The 20,934-nt window shown below is 35.0% G+C and overlaps 1 protein-coding gene across 16 annotated transcripts in view; it reads left to right on the top strand.

Moving 5' to 3' along the window:
- The window catches only part of SEC31A (SEC31 homolog A, COPII component), a 72,770-nt gene that overhangs the window by 22,699 nt on the left and 29,137 nt on the right, over window positions 1-20,934 (top strand). For 5 of the 16 annotated variants that reach the window (XM_028124165.2, XM_028124166.2, XM_088021133.1 and 2 more), the window contains 9 exons: window positions 169-321; window positions 5,609-5,845; window positions 6,846-6,920; window positions 8,256-8,294; window positions 8,789-8,866; window positions 11,654-11,729; window positions 12,154-12,332; window positions 18,459-18,585; window positions 19,951-20,096. In XM_028124165.2, the coding sequence (XP_027979966.1) occupies window positions 169-321; window positions 5,609-5,845; window positions 6,846-6,920; window positions 8,256-8,294; window positions 8,789-8,866; window positions 11,654-11,729; window positions 12,154-12,332; window positions 18,459-18,585; window positions 19,951-20,096 (1,110 nt within the window). The remainder of the gene's footprint in view (window positions 1-168; window positions 322-5,608; window positions 5,846-6,845; window positions 6,921-8,255; window positions 8,295-8,788; window positions 8,867-11,653; window positions 11,730-12,153; window positions 12,333-18,458; window positions 18,586-19,950; window positions 20,097-20,934) is intronic. The other 11 variants (XM_088021135.1, XM_088021126.1, XM_088021129.1 and 8 more) reach the window with 3 other exon arrangements.

The following is a 20,934-nucleotide window of genomic DNA, read 5'->3' on the forward strand; positions in this document are numbered from 1 at the left end:
CATTTGAAAAATACCATCTTATTGTTTAATTATTTTGAAAATGACTTCAGTAATCAGTGCTACTGATTAATTGGATAATTGTGATAAAAATATTTCATGGGTATAACTTGAAAACATGTAACATAATCTCATATAAATTACAAATTCTCATGTTATTATGTTTTTTAGCTTTCATCATCTTTTGGAAATCTTGATCCCTTTGGCACAGGACAGCCCCTTCCTCCATTACAAATTCCTCAGCAGGCTGCTCAGCATAATACAGTGTTGCCTCTGAAGAAGCCACCCAAGTGGATCCGAAGACCTGTTGGTGCTTCCTTTTCAGTAGGTGGATTTGTGTTTTTATGGTCCATAAGCATGAAGGACTTCCCGTAGTAAAGTGTTCTTATAGGATCACTCCGATGGAAGAAGATTGAGGTGTGTCTGTAGGTTTTTCATCATGCAGAATGGTTTCTCAGGAAAAATGGGACCTTCTCGTTTTCGTTTTTATTTTAAATTGTGGTAAAATATAAATAACATAAAATTTACCATTTTAACCATTTAGAAATATACAGTTCGGTGGCATTAAGTACATTTACATTGTGCAACCTTCACTGTCCATCCCATTATTAAACTTATCTTCCTTCTCTATCTCTCCTTCCTTCGATCTTTTTTTTCTTTTTTTCTTTGGAGGAAGGTATATCTGTGTATCCTCCTTCCTTCTCTTTATTCTTTCCTTCTAGCTTTTTTTTTAATTGCCAATTTCCTTTTTTATGGTAAAAAACATGTAGCATAAATTTACCATTTTAACCCTTTTTAAGTGTACAGTACAGTATGTTAACTGTATATACTTGTTATGCAACAGATCCTCAGAACTTTTTTATCTTGCAAAACTGAAACTCTTTTCCAGTTGAACACCTGCTCATTTTTCCCTTCCCTAGCCCCTGGTAATCACATTCTACTTTCTGTTTCTATGAGTTGGACAACTTTAGATACCTCATATAAATGGAATCATGCAATATCTGTCTTTTTGTGATTGTTTTGTTTCATATCACGTAATGTCCTCAATGTTCATCCATGTTGCTGTGTATGACAAGATTTCCTACTTTTAAAAGGCTGAATAACAGTCTACATTTTCTTTATCCATTAATTTATCAGTGGACATTAAAGTTGCTTCCACCTCTTGCTAGTGTGAATAATGCTACAAAGAACATTTGTGTGCAGTTATGTCTTTGAGATACTATTTTCAGTTCTTTTGGGTATATACCCGGAAGTGGGATTGCTGGATCTTATATGGTAATTCCGTTTTTAATTTTTGAGGAACCTCCATACTGTTTCCCGTAGTGGCTGCACCATTTTACATTCCCATCAACAGTGCACACGGGTTCTAATTTCTCTACATCCTCAGTAACACATGTTATTTTCTGGTTTTTTAGATAATAGTCATCCTAATGGATATGAAATGATCTAATTGTGGTTTGATTTGCATTTTCCTAATGATTAGTGACATGGAGCATCTTCTCATGTATCTTGGCCATTTGTTTTGTATGTCATCTTTGGAGAAATGTCTGTTCAAGTCTTTTGCCCATTTTTTTAACAGGTTGTTTGGGGTTTTTTGTTATTGAGGTGTAGGAATTCTTTATATATTCTGAATGTTAACTCTTTACCAGATAAATGATTTGCAAATATTTTTCTCCTATTCTGTAGCTTTTTTATTCTGTTGATTGTTTCCTTTGCTGTGTAGAAGACTCATTTGTCTATTTTTGCTTTTGTTGCCTGTACTTTGGTATTATATCTCTATCATTGCCATATTAATGTCCTCAAACTGCAGCTTAGAAAACTCTGGTTATTCCTATAGACCAGAAAGAAGAAATAAAGTCCTTTCCTAAATATTTTAATTTCACTACTGTTTTTAAGTCTTGCATAGAAGAATCCATCTCTCCAGTGTTGGGTTACTTTCTTCATACAACCTACAGGTACAATAAAACTTCATTAGTAATATTAATAGTTAAAGTGTATTTATTTACTATGTGCCAGCCACTTTCTAAGCATTTTGCATATAGTAACTCATTAAATTCTCACAACTGCTTATAAAATAGCTACCACTATTACCCCCATTTTGTAGATAGAAAGGCGCAGAGAAATTAATAACTTGTCTAATCTTATAGTTATAAAGATTTTAGCTATTCTCTTGCCAGTCGAATCAGATGCCTACTGTGCATAATGATGAGAGTGAGTCTCTTGGTAATAATGCCCAAAACTAAGGTACTAAACTTATATTATTTGGGGCACCTGGTGGTTCAGTCAGTAGAGCGTGTGACTCTTGATCTCGAGGTCATGAGTTCAAGCCCCACATTGGGGGAGAGATTACTTAAAAAATAAAAATTTAAAAAAAGCTTATATTATTCAGCTTCTCCATCATCATAACAGAATTTATATGCATCATAAAATTATATATATTCACCTTTATCAAAACTGAGTGAATGATCGCCTCTGGAGTTACTATTGAGTTCTTACTATCATTCTTCTATTAGTCAAGCTCAGAACTTTTTTTCAATCTCTCATATTTTTTTTCGATCTCTTATATTGCTCTCTTTATAAATCTCTTGGATTTAATTCTTCCTTTAACTTTTGCTGTTACGCTGCCTAATTCTTCATCTTTTCACACTGAACTGTTATATGATTGCCTGTCTATTGCTTGTCTATTCCCCCGCCAATCTATACTACATCTCGAGATTAATCTTCCTAAGATAGACTTTTGATTATGTCACTCATAAATCCATCTTTTGGATTTAATTAATCTTCTCATCCCTCCTGTTTAGTTTTCTCTACTATCTCTACTCTTGCCTTGGAATCTTTTCCTTTGTTTATGACTTCCCACTTTTTTTTACTGAATACTAACCATTCATCCAGTTACTTCCTTCCCTAAGTAACTAAAACAATTATTATTATAAAATTGTATATGTACAGGTTTAAAAGAAAACCAAAATGTGCAGAAAAGATCCCCCCAAATATAAGCTTCTTGAGGACAGACTGTCTAGTTCACAGGTATGTTTCCAGTGCCTAGAATGGTCCCTGACAAATAGAAGGTGTTCACTGTGTATTTATCTTAGAAATGAGAAGTGAACATCTTTCCCCTCCCCTCGCTAGTATTGGAGTATTATAAAGACAATAACACTCTTCTGAGTTTAGAACGGAGTAAGAGAGATGGAGAATCAAAGTATCAACTTTAGTGCTGCCATAAGCTAGATTGGAGGCTACAGTTTAGATGTCTAATCATAGTGGGCCTTGTAACAAACTAGAACATAGAAGACTCTGTGAGAGCTGGGCTGTTTTGTTTGCCTCTATATCCCCAGGATCTGATTTAATAAACATGTTTTTAGCTTTACATCTGTATTAGGCTGCCTTACTAACCAAGTTACAGGCAAACCTAGGTACTGTAGGGCTTTCCTTGAAGGTGCAGGCAGCTTATCCACATGGACTATTGCTCTAGGTGGGAAGACAACTGTAAAAAGCCCTGAAGAGCTGATGTAAGCATGCTTCATTTCTTTCCTGAGGAACGTCAGTCGGTCCTTTCCCAGGGCAGTGTGAAGGACAGAGAAAGGCTGGAAGTGTTCCTCCTGTTAGTTCCTCTTACGGAGTATAAGGAAAATGCCCTCTCTGTGAACATGAGGGGTAGAATGTCAGTGTCCTTCTCAAATATCTTTCGGTTACGTGTTCTTTTGTGATTATCTTTATAAATGTAAATAATTTACCTAAACATCCATGTCTCAGTATATCAGCTTCATATGGTACTAATTGAAACTCTTCTATTCAATATTAAATTAGTGCAATTATATACTTCCTTCCAGTTTTTCCAATTTTTTCCTTTCCAAATGTTTTATTTCTGCCAATTTTTGTAAATTACATTATTTTTATATTGTTAAGATATTTAAGTTTTCCATATTTGTTTTGGTTGGTTTGAAAAAATGATGGCTGACAAGAAGCACTTACATAATTTTTTACGCTGCTTTTTTAATTTTTATAATTAAATTTAAATTCAATTAATTAACAAAGCACGTACATTATAATTATATAATATTATAATACTATTACACAGAAGCAGGTAAATGAATAAGCATAATCTTCTTGTGAAACACAGTCTTGCTTCTGGGGGGTGCAGTTTTCACCAGCTTCCCTAAACGTGGGGAAACCCACTTGCCCTTAAGCTGTGAAGTTCATATGATGTGTGGTATTATCTGCATCTCATTTAGAACTTACAGGTGCCTGTTGTGTCCAGTTTTATTCTCATGTTAAATTCCTTAAGGATAGGGCGCCTGGGTGGCTTAGTCGTTAAGTGTCTGCCTTCGGCTCAGGTCATGATCCCAGAGTCCTGGGATCAAGTCCCACATTGGGCTCCCTGCTCAGCGGGGGGCCTGCTTCTCCCTCTCCCACTCCCCCTGCTTGTGTTCCCTCTCTCGCTGTGTCTTTCTCTGTCAGATAAATAAATAAAATCTTTTTAATAAATAAATAAATTCCTTAAGGTTAGTGGTTTATGTTTTGTTGGTATTTCAGTTTACATAAAAACAGTAATCCTTACACAAAAATTACTGATTATAAAGAACCAGATTTGGTCCTGTGTTTCCTTCTTTACCTATATTTATTTGTATAAATATATTAATCAGATAGTAACTGTTTACTTGCTATATACAAGATATTGGGTACTGTAGGAGATAAAAAAATAAAGTAGATACAGAACCACAATCCTTATGTATAGGGGGGGCAGAACTTTGCATCTGCCCTCCTGGGGTTTTCACCTGGACCTGAGAATTAAATTGATATAAGACAAATTAACAGGAGAAAAGCATACAGATTTTTATGTATACCTGGGCCCCCATTGGGAAATGAAAACACAAACAAGTGGCAAAATCTAAGTGCTTATATAGTAGGTTGAAAAAAGAACGGCAGTTGTGGAAAAGTAGTGGTATTATTTATTATCTAAATAATAAAATATTTAGAGAGGCTAAAGGGAGGTAATTGTTACTTAACAAGGTCTGTTTGTACAGATTTCTCTCTTCTCTGGTGATAAGAATGTTTCTTTCCGCCTGGTATAGAGAGGGCAGCTGTCACATGGGAGTTGCATCTCCTGCTTTCAGAAAGAAAAGAGGAGGTTAGGGTGCCCTTATTTCCTGCTGTTTTTCAAGTAGTCCTTAGCTCAAAATAGTCCTTATGCCAAATGGCACATCTTGGACGGGCATATTCTGCCACCCTTTAAAACTTAGAGCCGAGAACAGAAGGTGAGGCAAATACACAGAAGCTAGTAGTTGAATCAAAAGAAATCTATAATATATGGAGGGCATCCGAGGTGGAAGAGGTGGCATTTGCCCGGGACTTAAAGAGAAGTAACGTTGAGTATGTGAAAGTTAGTAAAAACAAGTAGGTGAGAAACTGGGGCACAGTAAATAGTACATTTTATCTAGAAGGTAGGTGGTATGAAGAAGAGTAGTGATCGAAGGCTGGGGTCAGATTGTGGAGTATGGGAGACCATATCAGCTAATTTGATCCAAAGTGAGACCATAGTTCTTTCCATTAGCAGGTTTTTCGGCCTTTTCCTCATGGTTCAAACTGACTTTGTTCATTTTTTCTTTCATAGTTTGGAGGCAAACTGGTTACCTTTGAGAATGTCAGAGTACAGGCCCAGCAGGGAGCTGAGCAGCAGCAACAGCAACACCATGTGTTCATCAGTCAGGTGGTAACAGAAAAAGAATTCCTCAGCCGATCGGACCAACTTCAGCAAGTCGTGCAGTCGCAAGGATTTGTCAGTTATTGTCAGAAAAAGATTGATGCTTCTCAGACTGAGTTTGAGAAAAATGTATGGTCCTTTTTGAAGGTAAAGTTGAGATTAAAACAATTTCGTTATCTGCAAATTTAACTATTCCCATTGTATTCTCAGTCTGTTCTTATGAAAAAATTATTGCAAGATTGTGATTTCAGGAGCTTCCTGATGACATTAAAGAAACCTTATGAAGAGCACATGACCATAGTTTTATGACAAGAGTTCTTCCCTCTCTGCTTTGAAGAGCCTAATATGAAGTACTTTTTTTAATAAGTGAAAAATGATATAATAGTAACAGAATATTTAATTTCTGAGTAGATCCAATTAAGGAAAATGGGAAAAGAGGGAAGAGCTACAGGGGAGAGAGGTTGGAGGCATTTCATTTCTCATTCCTTTTACTGAGTTGCATTTATGACAGTAGGAAATAAGAGTTTTCTGGTTGGTCATTTTTCCTCCACTGGGATGTCTGTTTCTTGATACTGAATTTTCCAAAGAGAGCTTAAATACAATAAGGTTAAATTATAAAATTAATAGAATTTTATATTTTGTAATTATTAATTTGGGGAAAGAGTTTTAGGACATTTCGTGTTCCAGAGAGTGTCAGGTTTTGCATGCATATAACCACTGGACATGACTTAGCTTGTATTTACAAAAATTATAGTTTAAAAGTAAGCTTTGGGGCGCCTGGCTGGCTCAGTCAGTAGAGCATTCGACTCTTGATCTCGGGGTCATAAGTTCAAGCCCCACAGTAGGCATGGAGCTTACTTAAAAAATAAAAGTAAGCTTTATTCAACAAGGTTAATTAATTACTAGTATACTTACTATTTTAAGAAGTAACCTATTAAAGGAAACTATTTTGGGGATGCTTTCTTAAACTGAGCCTTCTACGTAATAGATATAGAAAGCTTTCATTGGTAACAGTAGACTTTAGTAGACTTTATTTTTGATAATTTTTAATAATTCTACTTGGAATTTGATCAAGTAATTAAAAATTTAAAGGCAGAAAAAAAATTTAAAGGCAGGTCTGTATTTCAAGATTATGTCTTCTTTAAAGGTGAACTTTGAGGAGGATTCTCGGGGAAAATACCTTGAACTTCTAGGATACAGAAAAGAAGACCTAGGAAAGAAGGTAAATTTCTGCAAAAGTTAAAAGGCTGTGCTTATGCAAGTAAAATATTTATGTAGCCTAAGTGTTCTTATAAACTTCTATACAGATAATCTCAAATCATTCAATAAATATTTAATAAGAATTTGTGTTTGGTTGCCAGAATTCCAAATACATATTATTAAATGTGTAATTCCACCTTGTACCTGGATTTAAAAACTGCCAGAACCACCTTGACTCCAAACTTGATTTAAAAGCTGTGTCGTATCAGGTAGAATTGGGGCTTGAAAGATAAGAGGCTATCAACTTCAAACACTGGAAATAACACTTGGATTTTAAGAGGGTGCGTAACCAATGGCCCTGGGGGAAAAGAAAACGAGAGAACTGTTAGAGACCATCCCGTGTTCACTACAGCTTAAGTGATGAAAAATAGAGTACTGGTTCAGATTACCACAGTTTTCTACCCTTGCTGTTCATGCCTTTAGCCCACGTTCCCAAACTCTGTATGGAGTTTGTCCAGCTGACAAATAGCTAATAAATATTTTGGAACAAGGGCAATTTATTGTACTGAACCTGAATAAACAAAAGTCCCACTGAGTCACTTAATTTTTTAACTTAGAAAAAGATTCCCTTTTAAAAAGAGAAAGTCATATTCCAGTTACACAGTTTTGTTCTCAAAGAGGGGCTTCATTATTATTCATTCCACAATATTGACATGAACAGCACGAAAACCTCTCTGACTTTGGAAACATTGAAGGAGGTATTTTAGATTCTTTGTGTAATTATTATTAGCCCTTTTTTCTTTGAAAGTGACTGAAGTTTTCTGTAGCATTGAAGATTGCTACATACGAGGTACAGCTTAGATACTGCACACTCTGAGCAGTGCCAGGCACATTGAAGATGTCACATCACAGGCCCACCGCTTACCGGCTGTGTGTCTTTGCTCATTCCTTTAGTTTTTTTACATTTAATTTTATTACTAGTCTGAACTTCTTGGTGCTATAACTTTTACAGGTTTGTAAAAGGTTAATATGAAAGTTTTACTAAATACCTAATAGCAAAAATGAGGAAAAAGAATCTGATTGTCAAAATACTTCTAATAGTTCTTTTTGGTAGTGTGTACTTGAAGAAATTTTTTTTAATTAATTATTGTTATTTAAAGGAAAGTAGAAGAAAACATGCTTGTTTTGAGGTTAGGTTTGTGATTGAATAGCAGATTTTATTCTCTCCTTAAACACCCCATCCCCAATCTGAAATTTGGTGGATTTTTGCCAATGAAAATGGAGAAAGAGGTGAGCATTTGCTATATGCGTTGAAATAGAATTCCATGTAGTAGGTGAGTTGTTGTTTTTATTTCAGATTGCTTTGGCCTTGAACAAGGTGGATGGACCCGATGTGGTAAGAAGGCCTTTAAAAATAGCTACCTTCCAAAATTTGGTCTAGGTTATAACACAGAAGGAAATATAATTTAAGAAATGTGTCTGTTTTATTGCTTTACAGTGTAAAAATAAATGCTGATTGTAGATATTTTAATACGTGAATTCTCATTTTAAAATAGTATAAGTTTAGCTGGTAGAGAGTATTCATTCCTTTCTCTTGATGATACTTGAATTTTGCAAAAGAGGAAAAACAGTATCAGTGACTGCTCAGATACTTGAGGTTAAGATCTTTGTTCCTGGGGGACATTTGGTAGGAAAAAAAGGAAGGTCTTAGTAATAATGGCTCTTTGCTTTTCCTCTGATAGTGTTTCTTAAATCAGTTTACTTAGTGTTGCTTCTTAGGGTTAAACTAGCTCTGAATGTTGTTGGTTGGGTCTTTTGTCTTTCTACGTCACTAATACTCATTTAATGCTACATTCTCAACTTCCCTTGTAATTGTTTTGTGTACCAAAGGCTCTTAAAGATTCTGACCAAGTAGCACAGAGTGATGGGGAGGAGAGCCCCGCTGCTGAAGAGCAGCTCTTGGGAGAGGTACTTATTTCTTTCCTTTTTAATTACATTGGGAAAATATGTGATATTTGTTTATCTCACACTGAAATATGGAAAATTTGCGTAACTACTTGTTCCAAAATGAAGTTGGAATATATTGTTTTCTTAGAGATTTTTGGGATAGGAATCTGTTTACTTGTTTGACAGAAGTATCATCTATGAAATCTTTAGTTCTTTGAACTAGCTTCAGGATTATATATTTTAAAATTAACAGTTGACATGAGATTGACTTAATTTGGTCAGATGGATATCAGCATGTCAAAATGAAAAGAGATCTTACTCAGAAATCCACAATACATTGCATGTAAAGTTAATGTTTTTTCTTGACACATTAATATTTAGGGCCTGCTATCAGTGGCAGAGGCTTCTAGATTAGTCTTGAACTTTGAATCCAGGTCTAGAATTTTTCACTAAATAAACTGTCATGATTTGATTGTCATGATAAATGTGTCACGAGTTGTAGTTGACAATTTTTATAACCCGTTAAAAAGAGTCCTTGAACACAGAGTTGTATCATTAATTTTTTTCCTTTTGTTTTTCTGGGGTTTTTTTAACCATTACTAAATAATTCTGTACTTTTCTTGCTTTCTAGTTATATTTCATCTTGGAAAATTAATCAACAAGTTCTTATTTCTCATCTCATCTTTGGCCTTTTCATTGTTCTTTCTGATATGAGATACCCTAACTATAGAATGTTTCTTACAATCCTTAGCTAAGTTATAAGAATAATTCATCAGTAAATTCAGACTTTCACAAGATAATTATTAAAAAACACTTCCCATAGAAGTAGATCTAACATTTATTTAACCTGAGAATAAAGACTATGAGTAAAATCTTTGGAAAGATTTGAACTGATTTTGGTAATACCTATTCAGAATTGTAGGATACATTGAAGGAACGTACTTTCATCTATGTACAACTAGATCAACTATGTATTATCAAATAGAGGACCATTTGGAAATACACCTATGAATCAATAGATCAGAATAATATGTATTTAACAAAATGATAGTCACCAATGTGTACTTTCAGAGTATTTAAAAAAATTTTGTTTAGGGTGGTAAAATCTTCCCCTTTACCTTGATGATGCTATTTATCAGATATAATAGTTTATATATTGAAAATACTCAATGTGTAATAAGCTGTTTTTTCAGCGTGGTATTTCAGAAGTCCATGAATGAGGGTTTATTAATTGTTTCTTCGAAGACAAATTTGAAAAATTGTGAGTTAAAAAAAAAGAAAAGGTTTTTTAGTAGGTGAATATAATCAGATCTATTTGATTTATTTATTAATGTGAATAACTTAAGCTCTAAAATTTTTTAATTTGAGCTTTTAAAGTTCTAAAATGCTTCTCTTTGGTTAGGGAAAGAATTAAGGTTATGGTTATTCTCCTGTAATAGTATTAACTAATTAAGCATTATTTACAGATGATGCTACGTTGTGCCCTGCACTAAAATTCCCCAATCCAAAAATGCCCCTGACTTTGAACACTAGGCACTCACATTCAGATGTGTAGGTAATGCGATCACAGAAGATAGGTATTTTATCTCATGCAAGACAACTATGTTTTTCTTTCAGAATTTCTCTGTCATCTCTGATACAATTTATTTTTGTCTTCTTGTGAATTTTTATACATAGAAAGCATTTAAACTATTTGCCAGCAATGTGCCTTCCTTATGTTTCTTTTTACTCAGTCTTACAGGTAGTCTCAGGAGTTTACTCAGTCTTACAGGTAGTCTCGGGAGTTTATAACAGAACTGTGTATCTTTTTACCAGACCAACCTGCTATTGCAGGTATGACTAATTTAAGAGAATACAAAATCTGCAATTGAATTTGAGTAGGTTCATATAGTCTTTTATGTAGCATTGGTACAAGGGCACCAGGTGATTTTTTTTTCAAGACTGGTTCAATTAAAATAAAAAGACCTTACTACTAAACCTAATGATCGGACAGAAATTTTTAGACATGTAGAAAATTTTATTTTATATTTTTTAAGATTTTATTTATTTGAGAGAGAGTGAGAGAGAGAGAGCACATGAGGGGGGTAGGGTCAGAGGGAGAAGCAGACTCCCTGCTGAGCAGGGAGCCCGATGCGGGACTCAATCTTGGGACTCCAGGATCATGACTGAGCCGAAGGCAGTCGCTTAACCAACTGAGCCACCCAGGCGCCCTAGACATGTAGAAAATTTTAGATGTATAGCAGCAGGGTTGTTTTAAAATCTAAATACAGTAAAATTAAAAACGTGTATTTTGCATGTTTCAGGCTATTCTTATTTGAAGTATCTAAGAAAACAAAGATTCTTCAGTAATTTCTGAGCTACCAGTAATAGATTATGTACCCTTAAGGTTTTTTTTTAACATTATTCCTGATTGGGCGCCTGGGTAGCTCAGTCATTAAGCGTCTGCCTTTGGCTCAGGTCATGATCCCAGGATCCTGGGATTGAGTCCCACATTGGGCTCCCTGCTCTGCGGGAAGCCTGCTTCTCCCTCTCCCATTCCCCCTGCTTGTGTTCCTGCTCTCGCTATGTCTCTCTCTGTCAAATAAATAAATAAAATCTTAAAAAAAAATTATTCCTGATAACCTTGTATTTTATTTATGATTGTATAATGGGAGTTAATACTTAGGAAAGTCTTGGATCTGAGAACTTTTCTGGAATACTTGGCATGTTATCTAGTTAGTAGGTGAATAATCATATATAAATCTTGTTTTGCCAGTAAATTATTCCAGTTTCATTCTGGCTAAATTGCTGTCCTTTCCATCTCTTTAGTGCATTAAAGAGGGAAAACAAGAATCTGAATTTCTACCATCAGCAAGAGGAACATTTAACATCTCCATCAGTGGCGGTAATTTTTTCATTTTGATTTTTAGCTATTTGAAAGCAAATAGTCTCTAAGTTTAGGTTACAAATGTTTTGTCGCAAGTGGTAGAGGGTTGAAAAGAAGAACTCAGTTATTTAGTATATGTTATCGGTCTCTTGGAGATAGTGGTATGTTCTGACATCTCTGTGATAAAAAAACTGTATGACAATCTCTATTACTCCAGTTTAAAGAATCTGAAAGATGTGTTATTTTACCTGATTTTACTTACATGCATCTCAGTATATTTCCATAGACCTCAAAAACTTGTGTTAGAAATTAATCCACTAGTAATATTCAGAAGTTAGCATTGTTTTTTCCTTTGTGTGTACATGTAAAAATTGATATGTATAGGATTCTTTTCTTGTAACAAAAACTTTATTTAACTTGGATGTATTATTCCTCATTGCAGATATTGATGGTTTAATTACTCAGGCTTTGCTGACGGGTAACTTTGAGAGTGCCGTTGACCTTTGTTTACATGATAACCGTATGGCTGATGCCATTATATTGGCCATAGCAGGTGGACAAGAACTCTTGGCTCAAACGCAGAAAAAATATTTTGCAAAATCCCAAAGCAAAATTACCAGGGTATGTTATTTTAAAAATAGATAAACTGTAACATTTACCTGTTATAACACTTATAAAAGCAATACAGTCTTACTAAAGATAACTGAAATGCAAAAAGCAGTAAAGAACAAAAAACCCAGTCATAATTCCTTGAACCAGAAATAGTTATTGTCGATAGTTTGGCACTGTTATTATTTTTATTTTTTGTACTTTGTGTATATAACTTTTTTAATGAAAAGTACTTTCATTTTTTTATTGTAGAAAAGTTAGAATATAGAAAAATATAAAGATAAAAATAATTAATTTTAAAATTATGATTCTTCCATCAAATTGGTACATACCCTTTGTACCTCTTTCTATGTATTTGTAGAATTTTTAAAAACAGAATCAGGCCCATATATGTGTATATATGCGTGTAGTTTTGCTTATAGATATTGTCACTTACATTGTAAATGGTTTACCATTTCATTAGAGTCTTACAAAAATTTTTAATTGTTCTATAATGTTTTATGGTAAGGATATATTATTTCTCTTACTATTGAGGTGTTTAGGCAGTTTCTAATATTTTCCTAATACAGATAAGATAGTGATAAACATCTTTGTTGTGCCCAAGGATTTTATGTGATCTCTAATTATTTAATGAGGCTGTAAGTCCTAGGAAAGGAATTTTTGGTGCAGAGAGTCTGAATATTTTTAAGGCCCTGCTTAATGTTACTAAATTTCTTTCCATAAAAGTTGTCTCAGTGTTCAGTCCTATCAGCATTGGTTGCTGTCAGTCTCCCCTGCCTTATCTCATGTCACTCCCTCCCTTTTATCTTTCAGCCACACTGGCTGCCTTTCAGTTCCTCAGACACTCTATGTGCCTTTCTCCCTTGGGACTTTGCACCTCGTGTTCCCTTGACCTGGAATGTCGTGGGTTTTTTTTTCTTTTCTTTTTTTTGTTTTAATTTAAATTCAAGTTAGTTAACATACAGCATAATAGTAGTTTCAGGTGTACAATTTAGTGATTCAGCACTTCCGTACAATACCTGGTGTACTCCTTAATCCCCATCACCTATTTCATCCACCTTCCTTCTGGTAATCATCAGTTTGTTCTCTATAGTTAAGACTTTCTTCCTGGGTTTGCCCCTCTCTCTTTTTCCCCTTTGTTTATTTGTTTTGTTTCTTAAATTCCACATATGAGTGAAATCATATGGTATTTGTCTTTCTCTGACTGACTTATTTTGCATAACATAATACTCTTTAGCTCCATCCACATCATTGCACATGGCAAGATTTCATTCTTTTTTTATGGCTCAGTAATATTCCATTGTTTGTATATACCACCTCTTCTTTATCCATTCATCAGTCAGTGGACAATTTGGGCTTTTTCCATAATTTGGCAATTGTTGATAATGCTGCTGAAAACATCAGGGTGCATTTATCCCTTCAAATCAGTATTTTTGTATCCTTTAGGTAAATACCTAGTAGTGCAATTGCTGGATCATAGGCTAGTTCTATTTTTAACTTTCTGAGGAACCACCCTTCTGTTTTCCACAGTAGCTGCACCAGCTTGCATTCCCACCAACAGTGCATGAGGGTTCCCCTTTTTCTACATCCTTGCCAATATCTGTTGTTTCCTGTGTTGTTAATTTTGGCCATTCTGACAGGGGTGAGGTGATATCTCATTGTAGTTTTGATTTGTATTTCCCTGATGATGAGTGATGTTGAGCATCTTTTCATGTGTCTGTTAGCCATCTGTCTTCTTTGGAAAAATGGCTATTCATGTCTTCTGCCCATTTTTTAATTGGATTATTTGTGGGAGGTTGAGCTATATCAGTTTTTTATATATTTTGGATACTAACCCTTTATCAGATATGTCATTTGCAAGTATCTTCTCCCATTCCATGGTTGCCTTTTAGTTTTGTTGATTGTCCTTTGCTGTGCAGAAGGTTTTTATTTTGACGAAGTCCTAATGGTTTATTTTTGCTTTCATTTCCCTTGCCTCAGGAGACGTATCTAGAAAGAAGTTGCTACAGCCTATGTCAAAAAGGTTACAGCCTGTGTTCTCCCCTTGGATTTTTATGAATTCTTGTCTTATATTTAGGTCTTTCATCCATTTTGAATTTATTTTTGTGTATGGTGTAAAAAAGTGGTCCAGTTTATTCTTTTGCATGTTGCTGTCCAATTTTCCCAACATCATTTGTTGAAGAGACTTTTTTTTGCCATTGGATATTCTTTCCTGCTTTGTCGAAGATTAGTTGACCATATAGTTGTAGGTTCATTTCTGGATTTTCTGTTCTATTGATCTATATATCTGTTTTTATGCCAGTACCATGCTGTCTTGATGACTACAGCTTTGTAATATACCTTGAAGTCCGGAATTGTGATGCCTCCAGCTTTGCTTTTCTTTTTCAAGATTGCTTTGGCTATTCAGGGTCTTTTGTGGTTCCATACAAATTTTAGGATTATTGTTCTAGCTCTGTGGAAAATGCTGTTGGTATTTTGATAGGGATTATGTTAAATGTATAGATTGCTTTGGGTAGCACAGACATTTTAACAATATTTGTTCTTCCAATCCATGAACATGGAATATCTTTCCATTTCTTTGTGTCATCTTCGATTTCTTTCATCACTGTTTTATAGTTTTCAGAGTACAGGTCTTTTACCTCTTTGGTTAGGTTTATTCCTGGGTATCTTACTATTTTTGGTGTAGTTGTGAATGGGATTGATTCCTTAATTTCTCTTTCTACTCCCTCATTATTGATGTATAGAAGTGCAACAGATTTCTGTACCTTGATTTTGTATCCTGTGGCTTTACTAAATTCCTGTATCAGTTCTAGCAATTTTTTGGTGGAATCTTTGGGTTTTCTGCGTAGAGGATCATGTCATCTGCAAATAGTGAAAGTTTGACTTCTTTGCCAATTTGGATGGCTTTTATTTCTTTTTGTTGTCTGATTGCTGAGGCTAGAACATCCAGTACTATAATGAATAAAAGTAGTGGGAGTGGACATCCTTGTCTTGTTCCTGACCATAGAGAAAATGCCCTCAGTTTTTCCCCATTTAGGATGATATTACCTGTGAATTTTCACATACGGCCTTTATTATGTTGATGTGTGTTCCCTCTAAACCTACTTTACTGAGGGTTTTTATCATGAATGGATATACCTTGTCAAATGCTTTTTTCTGCATCTACTGAAAGGATCATATGGTTCTTATCCTTTGTCTTACTGATGTGATGTATCATATTGATTAATTTGCGAATATTGAGCCACCCTTGCAACCAGGAATAAATCCTATTTGATCATGATGAATGATTTTTTTTTTAATGTATTGTTGGATTCAGTTTGCTAGTATTCTGTTGAAGATTTTTTTTGCATCTTTGCTCATCAGAGATACTGGCCTGTGGTTTTTTTTTTTTTTTTAAGATTTTATTTATTATTTTTTTGAGAAAGAGAGTGTGTGAGTGGGAGGAGGAGCAGAAGGAGAGGGACAATCAGACTCTGCGCTGAGCACAGAGCTCTACATGGGGCCCGATCTCACAACCCTGAGATCACGACCTGAGCTGAAACCAAGAGCTGGATGCTCAAGCAACTGAGCCACCCGGGCGCACCTATAGTTCTTTTTTCTGGTATCTTCATCTGGTTTTGGTATCAGGGTAATGCTGTCCTCATGGAATGAATTTCGAAGTTGTCTTTTCTATTTTTTGGAAGTTTGAGAAGAATAGATAATGAACTCTTCTTTAAATGTTTGGTAGAATTTGCCTATTAAGCCATCTGGTCCTGGACTTTTGTTTTTTGGGAGTTTTTTGCTTACTGAATCAGTTTCATTGCTGGTTATTGGTCTGTTCAAATTTCCTATTTTCTATTTCTTCCTTTTTCAGTTTTGGTAATTTATGTTTCTAGGAGTTTACCTGTTCCTTCTAGGTCGTCCAATTTGTTGGCATATAGTTTCTCATAATATTCTCTTATAATTTCTTGTATTTCTGTGGTGTTGGTTGTTACTTCTCCTCTCTCATTTGTGATTTTACTTATTTGGGTCCTTTCTCTTTTCTTTTTGATAAGTCTTGCTAGAAGTTTATCAGTTTTGGGGCGCGTGGATGGCTCAATCATTAAGTGTCTGCCTTCAGTTCAGGTCATGATCCCAGGGTCCTGGGATCAAGCCCCGCATCGGGCTCCCTGCTCAGCGGGAAGCCTGCTTCTCCCTCTCCCACTCCCCCTGCTTGTGTTCCCTCTCTCGCTGTGTCTCTCTCTGTCAAATAAATAAATAAAATCTTAAAAAAAAAAAGTTAATCAGTTTTATTAATGTTTTCAAAAGAACCAACTCCTGGTTTCATTGATCTGTTGCTTTTTTTAGTTTCTATATCATTTATTTCTGCTCTAATCTTTATTGTTTCCTTCCTTCTGCTGGCTTTAGGCTTCATTTGTTGTTCTTTTTCTAGCTTCTTTTAGTGTAAGTTTAGGTTCCTTATTTGAGATTTTTCTTGCTTCTTGAGGTAGGCCCGTTATTTCCCTCTTAGAACCACTTTGCTGCATCCCAGAGGTTTTGGACCATTGTGTTTTCATCTTCATTTGTTTCCCTGTACTTTTTTTTATTTCTTTTTTTTATTTCCTATTTGACCCACTCATTGTTCAGTAGCATGTTATTTAACCCCCATGTATTTGTGACCTTTCCAGATTTTTTTCTTGTGGCTGACTTCCAGTTTAATAGCATTGTGGTCGGAAAAGGTGCATAGTATGACTTCATTCTTTTTATATTTGTTGAGGCCTGTTTTGTAACCTAATATATGACCAATTCTGGAGAATGTTCTGTGTGCACTTGAAAAGAATGTGTATTCTGCTGTTTTAGGATGGAATGTTCTGAATATATCTGTTAAGTCCATCTGATCCAGTGTGTCATTCAAAGCTATTGTTTCCCTGTTGATTTTCTGTTTAGATCTGTCCGTTGATGTGAGTGGGTTAACTACTATTTTTGTGTTATTATCAATTACTCCTTTTGTGTTTGTTATTAATTGTTTTATATATTTGGGCACTCCCATGTTGGGTGCATAAATATTTATAATTATTTTATCTTCTTGTTGGATTGTCCTATTTATTATTATATAGTGTCCTCCTTTGTCTCTTGTTACAATCTTTGTTTTAAAGTCTAGTCTGATACTGCTATTCCAACTTCCTCTTGATGTCCATTTGTGTGACAAATGTTTCTCCACCCCCTCACTTTCAATCTGCAGGTGTCTTTTGGTCTAAAATGAGTCTCTTATAAGCAGCATATAGATGGGTCTTGTTTTTTTATCCATTCTGATACCCCATATCTTTTAATTGAGGTGTTTAGTCCATTTACATTCAAAATAATTATTGATAGATATGTATTTATTACCATTTTATTACTTGTTTTGTGGTTGTTCCTGGAGATTTTCTCTGATCCTTTCTTGTCTTTTTTTCACATTTTGCTAATTTTTTTTAGTGATACATTTGGATTTCTTTCTTTTTATTCCTTGCATGTTTTTTAGTAGTTTTTGATCTAGCATTACCATTAAGTTTGTGTTTAGCCTCTTCTGCATATAGCAGTCTGTATGAAGTTGATGTTAGTTTGTTTGAACTCATTCTTTTATCCTCTCCTCCCCATTGTTTATATATGTTATTATATTTTATGTCCTCTGTGTGTGTGTGTGTGTGTGTGTGTGTGTGTGTGAGAGAGAGAGAGAGAGAGAGAGTTCCTTGACTCATTTTCGACTTCTGGGGTATTTAAGATAATTGGATAGTTTACCTAGTTGTATTCACAGGACAAGGTAAGCCTAGGGTCCTCCTGCTCCTCTGCCATCTTCCTGTTTCTTGACCTGTTTTTTTCTTGAGGAAGTTAATTCTGACTTCCTATCTCACATGTACTCCATCAGACCAGGTCATGTTTCCCTGTTAAATGTTTTGATAACACCCTATACTTTTCCTTCCCAGCCTATTTATAAAATATGTTTGTTTTGATGTTGTTTGAGGAAAAATAATAACCATCTTTTATGTCAGTTGGTTCAAGGATACACTTCACTTTGCTGCTGCTTTATTCTGCATGAAATACTTTGAATAGTAGTTTTGAATGATATGACTGATTAGCCAGAGTTAATTTTTACTAATAGACCAAAGGCTTTTAATTCTCCCTTTATTTTCCTTTCTTAAGCTAATTACTGCAGTGGTGATGAAGAACTGGAAAGAAATTGTTGAGTCTTGTGACCTTAAAAATTGGAGAGAGGCTTTAGCTGCAGTATTGACTTATGCTAAACCAGATGAATTTTCAGCCCTTTGTGGTAAGAAAATGAGCCTTATAGTTATATTTATATTATGTATATGGCATAGCATATTTTAAATAAAATTACTGAGAGGTACTATTAGAAATTTTTGCAAACCAACTAATCACTCCATAAGAAAAAGAAGTTCTCATTTGAATGCTTTTCTCAGAATTATTAACTACATTATTTCTCCATACCTAGTCATTATTTTTAATGATTTTGGTTTCAGGCAGATCAGAGTTGGAATCTTGCCTCTGCCACTTACTAGCTGTCTGACCTAGGAAAGATTACTTTCTAAGCCTTAGTTTATTATTTGTAAAATTGCAGCTTTCACTTAATAAATATTAGCTTGATAGGGGCACCTGGGTGGCTCAGTCATTTAAGTGCTTGCCTTCTGCTTGGGTCATGATCCTGGGGTCCTGGGATCGAGCTCCATGTTGGGCTCCCTGCTCAGTGGGCAGTCTGCTTCTCCCTTTACCTCTGCTGCTCTCCCTGCTTGTGCTCTCTCTCTCTGTCAAATAAATAAAATATTAGCTTAATAAAATTAGTAATTATAGCATTTGAATGGAAATTAAAAATTACCATTAAAGGCCATGACTAGACTGGTGGCTAAGGAATGATACTCCTTATTTGTAAGAACAGAAGCTTTAGGCTGCTGGTATAAGAACAACCAACCATTTGCTACCTTGAAAGCATTGTGAGAATATGAAAGTTATAAGGTATTAACTTTATTACTGTAAGTAATTTATAGTAGTCCTGCCTACCATTGATGTTCATTCCAAATGTGCCATATTGTAGTCTACTACTTACACAAACATCAGATACGATGAAATGGAGTTAAATGTTCATTAGGGGGCGCCTGGGTGGCTCAGTTGGTTAAGCGACTGCCTTCGGCTCAGGTCATGATCCCAGGGTGGTGGGATCGGGCTCCCTGCTTGGCAGGAAGCCTGCTTCTCCCTCTCCCAGTCCCCCTGCTTGTGTTCCCTCTCTCGCTGTCTCTCTCTCTGTCAATTAAATAAATAAATAAAATCTTTAAAAAAAAAAAAAGAACAAAGATACCATTTAAAAAAAAATGTTCATTAGGATTTTTCTGTTCAAATATTGTTCCCATTATTTTTTAATATGATTAATGGAAGGTCATTCTATAGCTAGGTATATAGAATCTTGTCAAGCCGTTTATTATATACAGTTAGTTACACACTTCCATTCTTTTAACAAATAAATATTTACTGAGCATTTACATAACAGTGATTTTGTTTTTATCTACTGCTCATTGGTTGTGAAATTTAATTCATACTTCTGAAAATATTATTGGCCTACTTACAATTTCATATATAGATTGCTTTGAGTATAATCTTATTTTGTTTTCCTCTTGATCTTTAGATCTTTTGGGAGCCAGGCTTGAAAGTGAAGGTGATAGCCTCCTGCAGACTCAAGCATGTCTGTGCTATATCTGTGCAGGGAATGTAGAGAAACTAGTTGCATGTTGGACTAAAGCTCAAGATGGAAGCAGTCCTTTGTCCCTTCAGGTTAGTATCTTTGAAACTTTGTGTTGTCTTTCACCCTACTTATATTCTAGAAATTGATTCGTTCCAGAAATTCATTGCTTTCACCTTCGTTATCTGTGTTTTAGAAGTTCTTTTGCTGGATAATTTATGTGTCTTTGTAGCTATATTTGGAGGGACAAAGTATGAAATGATGGAATAGGTAAAATGGGGTCGCAACTGTTTATGAAATCAAGGTTATAATTTGGTAGTTTATTGGGGGAAACAGATGGCAGTAGCATGAAAACAGCCCTAGAGTTAATTCTTTTTCCTCATGCTTCTCTCTCGCTGCCTCTGGTGACTCTCTCTGTCTTGGGCAAGGAAAGAAGCAATGTGGGCAAGGAATGGGAGGCATCCCCAGTACCAATAGAGAATAGATTAAGATATTCATGGTTAAGAGAAAATGAAAGTAAGAGGTAAATGGAATCCCATATAGCACTACAACCTGGGCAAGAGGGGTAAAAATATGGGGACTCTTCTCAGTCACTGAGCAACTATATATTTAGATCTTTTTTTCCAAACATTTAATCAGCAGAGTCTCATAATATTTCATTCAAGTATATTTTTTTTTCTCTCTGGAAAGAGATTTTCTCAATAGAGTTGTTACTTTAAAGATCCCTCTATTGAAACTAAAAATCTGGTGGGAAATCAAGGCTTTCCTTCTAAGTGCTTCTGAGAAAAAGCACACTTGCTTGATACTTCTGGATCTATGTACCTTTGAAGGACAGATAGGTAGGATATTCTTGTGCTTTATACTTGAAGCTCCCCATTATTGAAATAATTGGTATCAAAGAGCAACATGAGAAACTTTGGGTTGAAATAG

The sequence above is a fragment of the Eumetopias jubatus genome, unplaced genomic scaffold, assembly GCF_037043125.1.
Source record: "Eumetopias jubatus isolate StellerSeaLion01/CBP00866 unplaced genomic scaffold, mEumJub1_p1.0 scaffold_2, whole genome shotgun sequence".
NCBI classification, from domain to species: Eukaryota; Metazoa; Chordata; class Mammalia; order Carnivora; family Otariidae; genus Eumetopias; species Eumetopias jubatus.